Raw genomic sequence first — 15,282 nt, forward strand, 5'->3', positions numbered from 1 at the left:
GGATCAAAAGCCAGGTTACTGGAGCAGTGAAGCATAGGCACAACCTGTGGAGCCATTAGGCTGCCATTCCCCCACAAACATAATCACCAGATAATAATTGGGAGCAAGAGCTTCCATCCACTTCTATCGCATTAAGTTAGAAGTCCCATGACTATGTCACAGACCATGAACTCCAGTCATTAAATATTCTATGTTGATCAGGCACCAACAGGATCACATAGCAGAGGCAGTCAACAAAAGAAATACTCTTGAAGTTGCAAGGTTCCTATTAACTGGTTCATCTTCAACCAGTTAATGGGAATCGTGTTACAGTACGAGCAAGTCCTGTTTACCTGCTCTTTGTCCAGTAGATCAAGATCAGAGCACTAGGATGGAAGTGGAGCAGATACCCTCATATCTGTGAACAATATTAATTATGGTGATTTGTGAAGTACCACAATTGATGCTACTGCTTCATGTAACAATCCTCATTCCAATATTTCTGCTCTACAAAGGAAGATCAATACATATCAAAAGCCTTCCTCGAGAAATACACTTATGGTAGATGACAAGATTGAACATCAGGATCTGTATAGCAGAAAATGAGACAAAAAAAGTTGCAAAATGAACTGCAATCCGGCAAGATGACCAAATCTAGAACTATTAATTTTTCAATTTCCGTGGAAGAAGAAAATGAAGAAGCGCAATGTTGGCCCCAAAAAATGAATCACAAGTTATTGCATATCAAATTAAGAGAAATGGCATATGTGTTGAATGATGCACTTATTAGACCAATGCTTACAGTAAAGAAAAGGCAAGTTTGTCAAGAAACCTATATCGAAACCCAGGGAGACTCAAGAATCTGCCGATGCTGGAATCTTGAGCAAAAAAATCCCAATGAAACCAGGGATAAAGCATGTCAAAAATAATGTAAGCAAAATTAATTAATATAATTAAATAATGCAACAAATACCCAGATTACATTCATCGCAAGATTTTGATAATAAATAATATTTTGGATGCCCTGAAAAGAATCCTTCAACAGTTTTGTCATCTATTCCAAAACTGTTCCTTCAGATTAGAAATCTGCTTGTCATTCTGTTGTTTAAGCAAGGCCTACAGAGAGAATTAGAGACCTGCTGGTCAAACATCTGCTGTCAAGGAATTATAAAAAAGAAGCTTGAATAAAGCATGGAGTAACAACACACTTGAAAATGTTTCAACTGATTAGAATCAGCCAACATCGATCGGTTGATGCATGTCAGGTGATGCCCGACAAACATAAGTTGATATTTTGCGAAATGACGTAAAGGGAGGTGACTTTGGATGTTATTTATATGCATTGCCAGAAGCCATCTGACTGTCCACCCTAAGAATCTTAGCCAAAATTTCAGCTTGTGGAATTGAAGGCAAATTATTGATCTGGCAAGATAATTTACAATTGGAGCCAGACATTTCAAAGAGTAAAGTTGTAAACAGTTCCACAATTAGAGCCCAATAGAAATGTTGAACTCTTGTGCAAATAGCAATTGGTGCAAAGTCAATCATTAATATTAAAATCTGAGATTAATAAATGCTTAGTAACAAGATAAATTTATTGAAATGGTGAAGAAAGGCAAGTGTACCGATACCATTCACAGATCAGCCATATTTTCACTGCACAATACAAAGGCTTTCAACACTTCCTCAATCCTATTCCCCTAAAATCACACAACCCCACTCTTCAATTTCTTCCTAAATCAATTTATTTAAGAATGAGAATTATTCCACCAATTTTTATAGTTAGTATATCTCCCCCCAGACTCCAACTCCACCATCTTTATCATCGTCAAAACTACACTGGACTATGCTTCCAAATTCCCAGGCATTGAAGTTTCATGCAAGTCATCCAACATACATGCTCCTTATGCTTTCAATCATCCCTGCATTTCTTACTCACAGCATAAGCTTTTACTAGTTAATTAAAAAATTACTTTATGAAAAACACATTTAACTCTCAAATAATACAGTGCAACCCATGTAGGGAGGTTTGAATACAATATGTATACTATTTATTGAGATTTATAAATAAATCATCCAGAAGGAACACTAACAAAGGAATAATGTTCCAAACAAAACACTACAACTGGTCCCAAGAAAATACCACAAAGCCCCAGAGGCACTGGGCAGCCTTTTGCTTATACCAGATTGGCCAAATGAATAAGTTTCCACCTGCCCATCACTGAATAAATCCATCCTCAGGCAATTGCAGACATGAAAGCCAATCCATGGACAGTGGACAAAAACCTTTGCCAAAGTTGGAAATCTGACTGAAGTTTTCTAAATAGATAGTGGCACCTGAGCCAATAATCCTGCTTCAAAATCTGCATATACCATTTTAACACTGTGGATCTGAATGTCTTCTTGACTAAAAATTTATACCATCGTTTAAGAGTTTTGGGTAAATAAAATTAAGACTACAGCATATATTTACTTAACATGAATTCTCTTTCTTCCGGATAACACCATCAAACAATTTTAGGCTAAGCTAAAAGTCCGATTAAAAAGAAACATAGGATCGAATTATAATAGGAACCGTTACATACAGTTTCCAAGTTACACAAGTTATTACTGAGAACAGCCCATTTTTCATGTCATAAATGTCCATTTTTATTAGCTACCTATTATTGCTCTGCGCACATTTTCTGTAATTCTTTCATTTAATTGAATATTCATACCAACACTACCCATTATTTACCTCATAAAATACATACTGTATCCAGTCATTAATGATCATCACATAACGTTGATATAATAAAAGATTCTTTAAAAATTCTATGGGAGGATTTGCATTGTCGTATTTACACAAGTTACATCCTCTGTGACTTGGGGAGCCTTTAGAAACATAGAAAATAGGTGCAGGAGTAGGCCATTTGGCCCTTCGAGCCTGCACCGCCATTCAATATGATCATGGCTGTTCATCCAACTCAGTATCCTGTACCTGCCTTCTCTCCATACCCGCTGATCCCTTTAGCCACAAGAGCCACATCTAACTCCCTCTTAAATATAGCCCATGAACTGGCCTCAACTACCTTCTGTGGCAGAGAATTCCAGAGATTCACCACTCTCTGTGTGAAAAATGTTTTTCTCATCTCGGTCCTAAATAATTTCCCCTTTATCCTTCAACTGTGACCCCTTGTTCTGGACTTCCCCAACATCGGGAACAATCTTCCTGCATCTAGCCTGTCCAACACCTTAAGAATTTTGTAAGTTTCTATAAGATCCCCCCTCAATCTTCTAAATTCTAGCGAGTACAAGCCGAGTCTATCCAGTCTTTCTTCATATGAAAGTCCTGACATCCCAGGAATCAGTCTGGTGAACCTTCACTGTACTCCCTCTATGGCAAGAATGTCTTTCCTCAGATTTGGAGACCAAAACTGTACGCAATACTCCCAGACCTTGTACAACTGCAGTAGAACCTCCCTGCTCCTATACTCAAATCCTTTTGCTATGAATGCTAACATACCATTCGCTTTCTTCACTGCCTGCTGCACCTGCATGCCCACTTTCAATGACTGGTGTACCATGACACCCACGTCTCGTTGCATCTCCCCTTTTCCTAATCGGCCACCATTCAGATAATAGTCTACTTTCCTGTTTTTGCCACCAAAGTGGATAACCTCACATTTATCCACATTATACTGCATCTGCCATGCATTTGCCCACTCACCCAGCCTATCCAAGTCACCTTGCAGCCTCCTAGCATCCTCCTCACAGCTAACACTGCCCCCCAGCTTCGTGTCATCCGCAAACTTGGAGATGTTGCATTCAATTCCCTCGTCCAAATCATTAATATATATTGTAAATAGCTGGGGTCCCAGCATTGAGCCTTGCGGTACCCCACTAGTCACTGCCTGCCATTCTGAAAATGACCCGTTTACTCCTACTCTTTGCTTCTTGTTTGCCAGCCAGTCCTCTATCCACATCAATACTGAACCCCCAATACCGTGTGCTTTAAGTTTGTATACTAATCTCTTATGTGGGACCTTGTTGAAAGCCTTCTGAAAGTCCAGCTCTAACACATCCACTGGTTCTCCCTTATCCACTCTACTAGTTACATCCTCGAAAAATTCTATAAGATTCGTCAGACATGATTTACCTTTCGTAAATCCATGCTGACTTTGTCCAATGATTTCACCACTTTCCAAATGTGCTGCTATCCCATCTTTAATAACTGACTCTAGCAGTTTCCCCACTACCGATGTTAGACTAACTGGTCTGTAATTCCCCGTTTTCTCCCTCCCTCCCTTTTTTAAAAGTGTGGTTACATTAGCTACCCTCCAATCCTCAGGAACTACTCCAGAATCTAAGCAGTTTTGAAAAATTATCACTAATGCAGCCACTATTTGTAACACATATTTCAAACAGAACTGTAAAAGCAGCTTCAGATTCTTAAGTCATAATCCAACTTGGATATTTAATTTATTTCATCTCAACCCAAGTTGTTCACTCACTCCAAAAATCACTGATGCATTAGAACTACACTGCATCATCTCCAAAATGTATTGTATTGTATTGTATTAGTTCAAAATGTCTTATTTAACAGCACCGTCAATTTCCACAGATTTTACCAGGTTGAAGGAAAAATTCAACAAACACATAGGATCAGGTCGGTTGTAAGACCAGCCTAACACAAGTCAGATACACCTGGCGACACAACCAGGTGCTGAGGTGTTTGGCAGCTGAACTCGAGTGCAAGAGAGTTACCACCAACGCCATGCCTATCAATGCCCAGATAACATTCCCGCAAATACCATCCTTCATCCGGAAAGGAGAGAAACCAAGGACTAACCGCTCGCCTCTCAACTCATACCCACTGATCGCAGCCAGGGACTGGGAAATGCGTGTCAGAGGCCAGAGGCTTTCGTTCTCAGTTGAAATCGCAGTTACCAACCTGCGACCAGACCTCGTTCTCTGGTCCAACTCCTGTCGGCGTGTTTTCATCATTGAGCTGACGGTCCCATGGGAGGAGGCTGTGGACGAGGCTTATGAAAGGAAAAAGCTTTGATATTCAAACCTTGCAGCAGAGGCAGAGGAGAGAGGTTGGAGTGTAAGGTGTGTCCAGTGGAGGTGGGGTGCAGGGGCTTTGTAGCCAGTTCCACCACAAGGCTCCTGAGGGAAGTAGGAGTCAAAGAGCAGGCACAAAGGAGGGCAATAAAAGAACTTGCCAATGCCACCGAACGGAGCAGTCACTGACCGTGGCTGAAGAGGAAAGATGCTGTCTGGGCTGCCACGTGACCATCTAGAGGCTAACAATAAGACACACACCCAGGTCTGGTAAACCTGCGGTGGGCCTGCCTCGACTGAGGGTGTCTTGTGATAAAAGGCCGAAACATCCAGTGACATTGAGGTACACAACTGAAGATGTGTTTGATTGTTAGCAAATTCATCTAGTGGTCATACCCAAGAATATAAATTGTAGTGAAATCTTAGGGATTGTAACATCCTGTCCTACTAATCAACCAAGCAACACCTGCAAGTTCTTTCCAAGATCACTTTGATTTGGAAATATGTCAATCCTCCAATGTTACAATTGAATAAATCCTGGAACTCCATCTTCAGTGCCCTCCATAATGTTTGGGATTAACACATAATTTATTTATTTGCCTCTGTACTCCACAATTTGAGATTTGTAATAGAAAAAAAAATCACGTAGTTAAAGTGCACATTGTCAGATTTTAATAAAGGCCATTTTTATACATTTTGATTTCATCATTGTGCCTCACAGATGGCACAATGGGCTAAGTGTTCGGCTGGCAACCGGAAGGTAGCTGGTTCGAATCCCGCTTGGAGTGCATACTGTCGTTTTTTTGTCTAGTTTAGTAATTTTTTTGGTTATTAGGTGGTGTTATGTGTGTGGGGGGAGGGTGAAACAGAGCTTTCTGTCTCTCCCTTCGGGGGAATGCGACTTTTTGGCGTATCCCCCTTCTCTTCCCCCGTCTGCGCTGAGGCCTAATGGCGGAGCTGGCGGCCTCCAACCTGCGACCGACCTCGAGGGTCCGGAGGTAGAGCCAGCCAGGACTCACCAACGCGAGGCTGGCCGTCTTCGAGCTGTGGCGACGTCCGGGTAGCAGCACGACTCGGCGCTCCGGTGAGGGCGAACGGTGCGGAGCTGAGACACTCCTGTGCGGCCGGCACGGCTACTGGCTGGAAGGCGCTCCCGTGTGAGCAGCCCGGTGCGGGTCTGAGACGCTGCCTTGTGGGCGGCCCGGTGCGGAGCGGAGACGGTGCTACGGCGGCTGAGGCGGCGTTCTGGTGGCGGCAACCTGGATCCGGGGCTTGGCCGCGGGCCAATGGAGGACAATGTCGGGAGCTCGCAGGTCACAGGCTGGTGCCTGTTTTCCGGAGCACCCGTTGCAACAGCTGCGGGCAGCTTCGACCACCCCCCGGGCCGCGGAGCTTGAACCGTGGGACTGATGCCATCGCCCGGTGGGGTATCGCCTCGGCGCAGAGGGAGAAGAGGAGGGAAGAGACAGTAACTCTAAGACTTTTGCCTCCATCACAGTGAGGAGGTGTTTGGTGAACTCACTGTGGTGGATGTTAATTTGTGTTTATTGTGTTTTGTTATTATTACATGTATGGCTGCAGGCAACAGCATTTCGTTCAGACCGAAAGGTCTGAATGACAAATAAAGGATTCAATTCAATTCAATTCAATTCAATTCAATTCAGTTCAATTCAGTTGTGTCCTTGGGCAAGACACTTCACCCACCTTTGTCTGTGTGTGTCCTTGGGCAAGACACTTCACCCATCTTTGCCTGTGTGTGTGAATGTAATTATGTGAAGCACTTTGGGGTCAATGCAAGTTGACTAAAAATGTGCTATATAAATAAAGAAATTTAGAAATTTAATCATGTAGAAATTACAGCAATGTGTATACATAATCCCCCATTTCATGGCACCATAATATTTGGGACACAGCAATGTCGTGTAAATGAAAGTAGTCATGTTTAGTATTTTGTTGCATATCCTTTGCATGCAATGACTGCTTGAAGTCTGCAATTCATGGACATCACCAGTTGCTGGGTGTCTTCTCTGGTGTTGCTCTGCCAGGCCTGTATTGCAGCCATCTTTAGCTTATGCTTGTTTTGGGGGCTAGTAGCCTTCAATTTTCTCTTCAGCATATAAAAGGCATGCTCAATAGGGTTCAGATCGGGTGATGACATCTCAAGAAAAAAACATTTTTTAGTTTTTCAAACTCCTTTGTTGCTTTAGCAGTATGTTTGGGATCATTGTCCCAAACATACTTATGTTTGGGATCATTGTCCCAAACATACTGCTAAAGCAACAAAGGAGTTTGAAAAACTAAAAAATGTTTTTTTCTTGAGATGTCATCACCCGATCTGAACCCAATTGAGCATGAACCGCCAGCCAATGAGTCTTGAGGCATTTGTTTGAACTTGTGCAGATAGGATGTGTCTATACACTTCAGAATTCATTATGCTACTACCTTCAGCAGCCATACATACCAGGCCATAACACCCCACCACTGTGTTTCACAGATGAGGTGGTATGCTTTGGATCTTGGGCAGTTCCTTCTCTCCTCCATACTTTGCTCCTGCCATCACTCTGATATGTTAATCTTCGTCTCATCTGCCCACAAGACCTTTTTCCAGAACTGTGGTTGCTCTTTTAAGTACATCTTGGCAAACTGTAACCCGGCCGTCCTATTTTTGCGGCTAACCAGTGGTTTGCATCTTGCAGTGTAGCCTCTGTATTTCTGTTCATGAAGTCTTCTGCGGACAGTGGTCATTGACAAATCCACACATGACTCCTGAAGAGTGTATCTGATCTGTTGGACAGGTGTTTGGGCATTTTTCTTTATTATAGAGAGAATTCTTCTGTCATCAGCTGTGGAAGTCTTCCTTGGCCTGCCAGTCCCTTTGCGATTAGTAAGCTCACCAGTGCTCTCTTTCTTCTTAATGATGTTCCACACAGTTGATTTTGGGTAAGCCCGTTTGGCTGATGCCTCCAACAGTTTTATTCTTGTTTCCCAGTCTCATAATGGCTTCTTTGACTTTCATTGGCACAACTTTGGTCCTCATGTTGATACACAGCAATACAAGTGTCCAAAGATGATGGAAAGACTGGAGGAAAGACTAGGTGCTGTGAGCTCTCCAATACCTGCATTAAGGATTAAACATACCTGAGCAATTACAAATTACGAAGCCATGTGTCCCAAACATTATGGTGCCCTGGAATGGGGCGACTATGTATAAACACAACTGTAATTTCTACATATCTACAGTTCCGTCTTCACTAAGGAAGACATAAATAATCTGCCGGAAATAGCAGGGGACCGCGGGTCAAAGGAGTTGGAGGAATTGAGTGAAATCCAGGTTAGCCGGGAAGTGGTGTTGGGTAAATTAAATGGATTAAAGGCCGATAAATCCCCAGGGCCAGATAGGCTGCATCCCAGAGTACTTAAGGAAGTAGCTCCAGAAATAGTGGATGCATTAGTAATAATCTTTCAAAACTCTTTAGATTCTGGAGTAGTTCCTGAGGATTGGCGGGTAGCAAACGTAACCCCACTTTTTAAGAAGGGAGGGAGAGAGAAAACGGGGAGTTACAGACCAGTTAGTCTAACATCGGTAGTGGGGAAACTGCTAGAGTCAGTTATTAAAGATGGGATAGCAGCACATTTGGAAAGTGGTGAAATCATTGGACAAAGTCAGCATGGATTTACAAAAGGTAAATCATGTCTGACGAATCTTATAGAATTTTTCGAGGATGTAACTAGTAGCGTGGATAGGGGAGAACCAGTGGATGTGGTGTATCTGGACTTCCAGAAGGCTTTCGACAAGGTCCCACATAAGAGATTAGTTTACAAACTTAAAGCACACGGCATTGGGGGTTCAGTATTGATGTGGATAGAGAACTGGCTGGCAAACAGGAAGCAAAGAGTAGGAGTAAACGGGTCCTTTTCACAATGGCAGGCAGTGACTAGTGGGGTACCGCAAGGCTCAGTGCTGGGACCCCAGCTATTTACAATATATATTAATGATCTGGATGAGGGAATTGAAGGCAATATCTCCAAGTTTGCGGATGACACTAAGCTGGGGGGCAGTGTTAGCTGTGAGGAGGATGCTAGGAGACTGCAAGGTGACTTGGATAGGCTGGGTGAGTGGGCAAATGTTTGGCAGATGCAGTATAATGTGGATAAATGTGAGGTTATCCATTTTGGTGGCAAAAACAGGAAAGCAGACTATTATCTAAATGGTGGCCGACTAGGAAAAGGGGAGATGCAGCGAGACCTGGGTGTCATGGTACACCAGTCATTGAAAGTGGGCATGCAGGTGCAGCAGGCAGTGAAGAAAGCGAATGGTATGTTAGCATTCATAGCAAAAGGATTTGAGTATAGGAGCAGGGAGGTTCTACTGCAGTTGTACAGGGTCTTGGTGAGACCACACCTGGAGTATTGCGTACAGTTTTGGTCTCCAAATCTGAGGAAGGACATTATTGCCATAGAGGGAGTGCAGAGAAGGTTCACCAGACTGATTCCTGGGATGTCAGGACTGTCTTATGAAGAAAGACTGGATAGACTTGGTTTATACTCTCTAGAATTTAGGAGATTGAGAGGGGATCTTATAGAAACTTACAAAATTCTTAAGGGGTTGGACAGGCTAGATGCAGGAAGATTGCTCCCGATGTTGGGGAAGTCCAGGACAAGGGGTCACAGCTTAAGGATAAGGGGGAAATCCTTTAAAACCGAGATGAGAAGAACTTTTTTCACACAGAGAGTGGTGAATCTCTGGAACTCCCTGCCACAGAGGGTAGTCGAGGCCAGTTCATTGGCTATATTTAAGAGGGAGTTAGATGTGGCCCTTGTGGCTAAGGGGATCAGAGGGTATGGAGAGAAGGCAGGTACGGGATACTGAGTTGGATGATCAGCCATGATCATATTGAATGGCGGTGCAGGCTCGAAGGGCCGAATGGCCTACTCCTGCACCTAATTTCTATGTTTCTATGTTTCTACATGGTGAAACCAAAATGTATAAAAATGGCCTTAAATAAAATTTGACAATGTGCACTTTAACCACATGTGATATTTTCTATTACAAATCTCAAATTGTGGAGTACAGAGGCAAATAAATAAACGGTGGGTCTTTGTCCCAAACATTATGGAGGTCACTGTAAATTAAAGTGCTTTCTACAAATAACTAGATCACGAATGCTTTCTCAACAAGAAGGGAGTTGCAAATAAATGGTGTAAGTAAAATGGTAATAAACTTGGCAGTTACCTTTTCCCTGAGAAATAACAAAGATTGAAGTTTTTTATGCATCTGAGGAAAATTAATTCCCATTAATTCCTGCATTATTTCAATGGAAATAAATCTTTCCAAATACACTTTCAAACACCAGGCAATCTCAATTTCCAGTCACATTTTCCAGAGTTATTTTGCTTTTTCTTCCTCCAAATGCACAACCAAATAATCTTGGGTTGAACAGTTAAAGGCAAACCAAACTATGCTTTGATGCTACTTCTATCTTTTGTCTTCGACACACAACTAAATTCATGTGGCATGTTTTCCATGCAAATTACAATCAACATTCATTAATGGAAAACAATGCACTCTAACAAGTCAAAGCCATATGGAGCTATATACTAATGAAACAAAACAATGAAGAATAAAAAGAAATGGGTAAAATCTTTCTGCATGAACCTTATGATACGATACTCGTCTTTTACAGATTTGATGTTGGTTTTATTATTTCCGTTATCCATATGAATGGAATAATCTGCCAGCCATATTTACCTCTTGTCCAAATTACTAGCTATCAGGAACTATTTATGTTTGAGAAACACAAATTATCAGTGTGAGTTTATGGAGAACTTAGTATTCAAATGTAAAATAATTGAACGAGAGGCAAGAGACATAGGCTTCTCCTTAACCCAATCTGATGAGAACTGATGTATACGAGGGCAAACAATGAAAATCCATTCAGAAGACACCAATTCACCACAGTTAACAGAAGTTTTCTAATCTATTTATACTGCAAGCTGAAAACTTGTGAATAAATTGGGATTTTGGCATTGAGTGGATTATGAAGATTTATTTTGGTGGACAGCATACCAATTTACAGTTGAAGCTAAAGGGCTGGAAATGAACTGTCAAAGACTGAGCAAAAAATAAATTGTTGGAGGAAATCGGCAGGTCCGACAGAATCTGTGGAGGGAAATTGACAGATGACATTTTGGGTCAGGACTCTCCTTCAGACAGTTGAAACACAAGGGACTGTAGATGCCAGATTGTGCTGTGGACACAAGACTGCAGATGCTGGAATCCAGAGCATTTAAAAAAAACTGCTGGAAGAACTAGGTTGAGCAGAATCTGGGAGGGGAAGACATTGTTGGCATTTTGGGGTTACCCTGCATCAGGACCTACTGCTCAACTCGCTGAGATCCTCCATCGGTTTGAGTTTTCCTTCAGGTTGTTTTGCAATTCTCCAAGAATTTTTACAAGAAAATCATCTCTCCAATCGTAACTCCCGATCTGCTTTCCACAGAGACCGTTCCCTCCGTAACTCCCTTCCCACCCTTCCCACCCCCTCCCCTGGTACTTTCCCTTGCAACCGCAGGAAATGCTACACTTGTCGCTTTACCTCCCCCCTCGACTTCATCCAAGGACCCAAGCAGTCTTTCCAGGTGAGGCAGGGAATCACCTGCACCTCCTCCAACCACATCTACTGCATCTGCTGTTCCAGGTGTCAACTTCTCTACATCGGTGAGACCAACTTGGCGATCGCTTCGCCCAATACCTCCGCTCAGTTCGTAATAACCAACCAGATTTCCCGGTGTCTCAGCAGTTCAACTCCCCCTCCCATTCCAAATCCGACCTTTCTGTCCTGGGCCTCCGCCTTGCCAGAGTGAGGCCCAGCGCAAATTGGAGGAACAGCACCTCATATTTCGCTTGGGTAGTTTACACCCCAGCAGTATGAACATTGACTTCTCCAATTTCAGGTAGTCCTTGCTTTCTCCCTCCTTCCCCTCCCCAAGCCTACTGTCTCAGCCTCTTCCTTTCCTTCCTCCCCCCCCCCCCAAACATCAGTCTGAATGGTCACCTATTCCTTCTCTCCATTGATGCTGCCTCACCCGCTGAGTTTCTCCAGCATTTTTGTCTATCTTTGGTTTGCTGTGCATTCAGAATCTGTGTTCATTGGAGTGGGAATTATTTGTCTGAAGATTAGCAGTAAAAGGGTTAATTTATCCACTTGTTGGTCCTTGTCCTGTGGTATGTTTTAACTTATTTTATTTTTTTTTAGGTTGAATTATCTTATAAGTTTATAAATTGTTGAATGAACAAATTAATAAGAATTTCCCATTTTTGCGAGGAGGTTTAACTCTGCCAACGGCTGAGGTTGAAGCCTCACCTTTAACCATATACATCCTGCACAGGTAAATGTAGAAGAATTTTGCAGTGGGAGAAATAAGCTCCACATTTTCTGAATAGCAAAAGACTGGTGTCATGGAAATGCAGCAAGAATTTTTTGAGGACAACAAAATACTAAACCAGTCACTATTATATTATCCCATTGAAATATTGCTACAAACAAAAACATATTGGACAAGGAATCACAAGCCCATCTAATACCAAATGCCAAGCATTAAGCAGGTATTTCACATTGAAATAAAATTGTACGTGGGGAAACACACTGGGCTCCATGTATTTTTAAAGGACGTCTTTGCAAAAATATTTTAACATGATGATGTATATGAAGTAGAATGGTAATTTAAAGCAAGGCAGCTACTTTGTTAATGATGTACTGTACTTTGATGCAAAAAGCAATCTATTTTGGGTGCAAGTCCACCACCACCCACCCCGAGGCTAAGTGCACCCAAACACAAGATCACCTTGTCCTGGCTCAAGCTCACATGAGTTGTTTTATAACCTGCATTTTACAAATGCACGACTTTCAAAACTGGTGCAGTGAATCCCAAATATTAAAGCAATACAACAAAGCTAAAGTCCTATAGACTGCAAGGTTAAAACTGAGCTTGACATGTCAAGTTATAAATGTATACATCTCCACTGCCTCTGCGTTGCTCGGCCAGTCCACACTATTTAAGACCAAGCAGCCCACAGAATTAGAATCCCACCCACTATTTAAACTAAACTGGACAAGGTTTAAATTATGATCTTATACGTGGATACCTACAACTTATACGGGCACACCACCGCGAAGTGACCTCAATAGAATCACTTACCATACTGGATTAGGAAGAGAATGTTATTCCTTTTTCACCACTTAAAATCCTACAGCACCCCACCCTGGTACAATATTGGCATGTCTCCACCATATTTCAAGAGAAATCATCACCAACGCCACAAAGCAACTGTGGAAATCACCGTCCAGTCTGGCTAGTGACACCTACATACGAATCAACATTTCTACACAGACTGAATAACTCACCCCTAAAATGTAATAACAAGGAACTGCAAATGCTGGTGTATACAAAGATAGACACAAAATGCTAGAATAACTTAGCGGGTCAGGCAGCATCCCTGTAGGATATGGATAGGTGAAGTGTCTGAAAGTGGGTTCCGACCCAAAACATCACCTATCCATGTTCTGCAGCGATGCTGCCTGACCTGTTGAGTTACTCCATTGTGCATCTATCTTCACTCAAAATTATTGTTTCAGAGTTAAAAGTTGTGTGTATTCGTGTGCACAAGGATGTGCACTAAATAAACAAACGTAAAAGGGACTATGTATGAAACTATGTATAATTCAACTCTAATACCTGTAACAACGAATAGGGCAAAAGTGAGGAGGATGGTGTACTTAGCTTACCAGTTTAATAGTTTTATCATAGCTAAACAGATTTCTGGATTTTTTTAATTTAATCGATTAACAATTTAATTGGCAACATTTACAAGACCAGGACCATATTCAAAACCTTGTAATAAAAAGCTATTGAGAACTTCCGGAAAAAATGTTTCCACGTCTCCTTACAAGTGAATTGAGGGAAATATCCAGCCAATCCCCACCATGTCTTAACAACCATAGGGGCACAAGGAAAGGTAAATAATATGCAGGAACGTTGTTCAGAAACAGCAGGTAAATTGGTCGAGTGTTGTCGCATCACTAAACCATGTAACTTTTAAGTACAGCTGCAAAATGACGCGGCTAGAATAGATGGGACGGCCAATTTACCAAGCCTTTTGATGTGCAATTACAGAAGGTCGGGACAGAGGCTCCTCCTTAAATCTCCAGGAATCACCCCTTCGGTAACGGAGGTAGGAGTGAATGAGAGCGTCATCCCTCCTCCTGCTGCCGTTTATGTAATTCACGGGAAGACGCGCAACAACAAGGCCCGGAATCGGCGCTTTCGGCCTATCAAAGGGAGGGGGAGGAGGTAAGAAGGGCCTGGAGAGGCCTGCGACTTACCAATTGGTCATGTCCAGGAAGAACGCACAGCCGGCCGGGTTGAGCTGGAAGCCCAGCAGCCTCTGAAACTCGGAAATCAGCACATCCTTGTCTGTGGTTCCCATGCAGCTAAATTTCTGCATCAGGTCTTGATCTAAGTCCATGTCCACGTCCATGTCTTTTCTCTGTCGGTCTCTCTTTCTCTCGTCCCGTGAAGTGCCGCCGGGCCGCCTGGCGCTGGGGGGCCCCCGCTCAGCTGGCTGTAAACGGGCGCGCTGTGACGTGTGACTCTAGGCCCGGGCCTACCCCTTCAACATTGTCGCTGCTACCTCGTCTCGATGGCGTCCGCTTCAATAACACGGTCCCCTCTCTCGCAGGCCATGCGCATGCGCACCCTGCCCTCCCCGCGAGTCACACTCACTCGCCTCGCGTCACCCACCCGTGACGTCACACTCGCCCGTGGCGTCATTGAGCGGCTGAAGATGGCGGCCCCCAAATCAGTTGCAGTGACAAATAATGGTGTGGTGGGGATCAACACTGTCACCATTTGAAAGGACTGATCATTGTGAGGAGCTCTGAACCCCCCTAAAAGGGTCTTTTTTTTTTTTGGTAGATAAATAAGGTTTACTTAACAAATTAAGAGCAAAACAGAAATATCTGGAAACAAAGTGATGAAGCATTTGAGGAGAGAAGAGAAAAGTGAATGTTTTCGTTGCACTGTCACCATTTGAAATAGGTGAAAGGACTGACCATTCATTGAGAGGAGTTCTACAACTTCCAAGAAGGGTCTTTTTTCTGTTTGTAGATAAATAAGAATTGTATTACAAATTAAGAGCAAAACAGAAGTCCCTGGAAACTTAAAGTGGTGAAGCATCTGAGGAGAGATGAGAGAAGT

General features: G+C 42.7%; 1 protein-coding gene across 3 annotated transcripts in view; it reads right to left on the reverse strand.

Annotated features, from left to right (window-relative positions):
• ilrun (inflammation and lipid regulator with UBA-like and NBR1-like domains) overlaps positions 1-14,771 on the reverse strand; it is an 86,557-nt gene extending 71,786 nt beyond the window's left edge. For 2 of the 3 annotated variants that reach the window (XR_004415565.1, XM_033042376.1), the window contains exon 1: positions 14,409-14,770. Coding sequence is in view for 2 of the 3 variants with exons in the window: in XM_033042376.1 (XP_032898267.1) it covers positions 14,409-14,563 (155 nt within the window). In the remaining variant the exon portion in view is untranslated. Of the gene's footprint in view, positions 1-14,408 lie in introns of all 3 variants that reach the window. The other variant, XM_033042375.1, reaches the window with a different exon arrangement.
• Positions 14,772-15,282: the final 511 nt, after the last annotated feature.

This window comes from Amblyraja radiata, chromosome 24, assembly GCF_010909765.2.
Source record: "Amblyraja radiata isolate CabotCenter1 chromosome 24, sAmbRad1.1.pri, whole genome shotgun sequence".
In the NCBI taxonomy this organism is placed as follows: Eukaryota; Metazoa; Chordata; class Chondrichthyes; order Rajiformes; family Rajidae; genus Amblyraja; species Amblyraja radiata.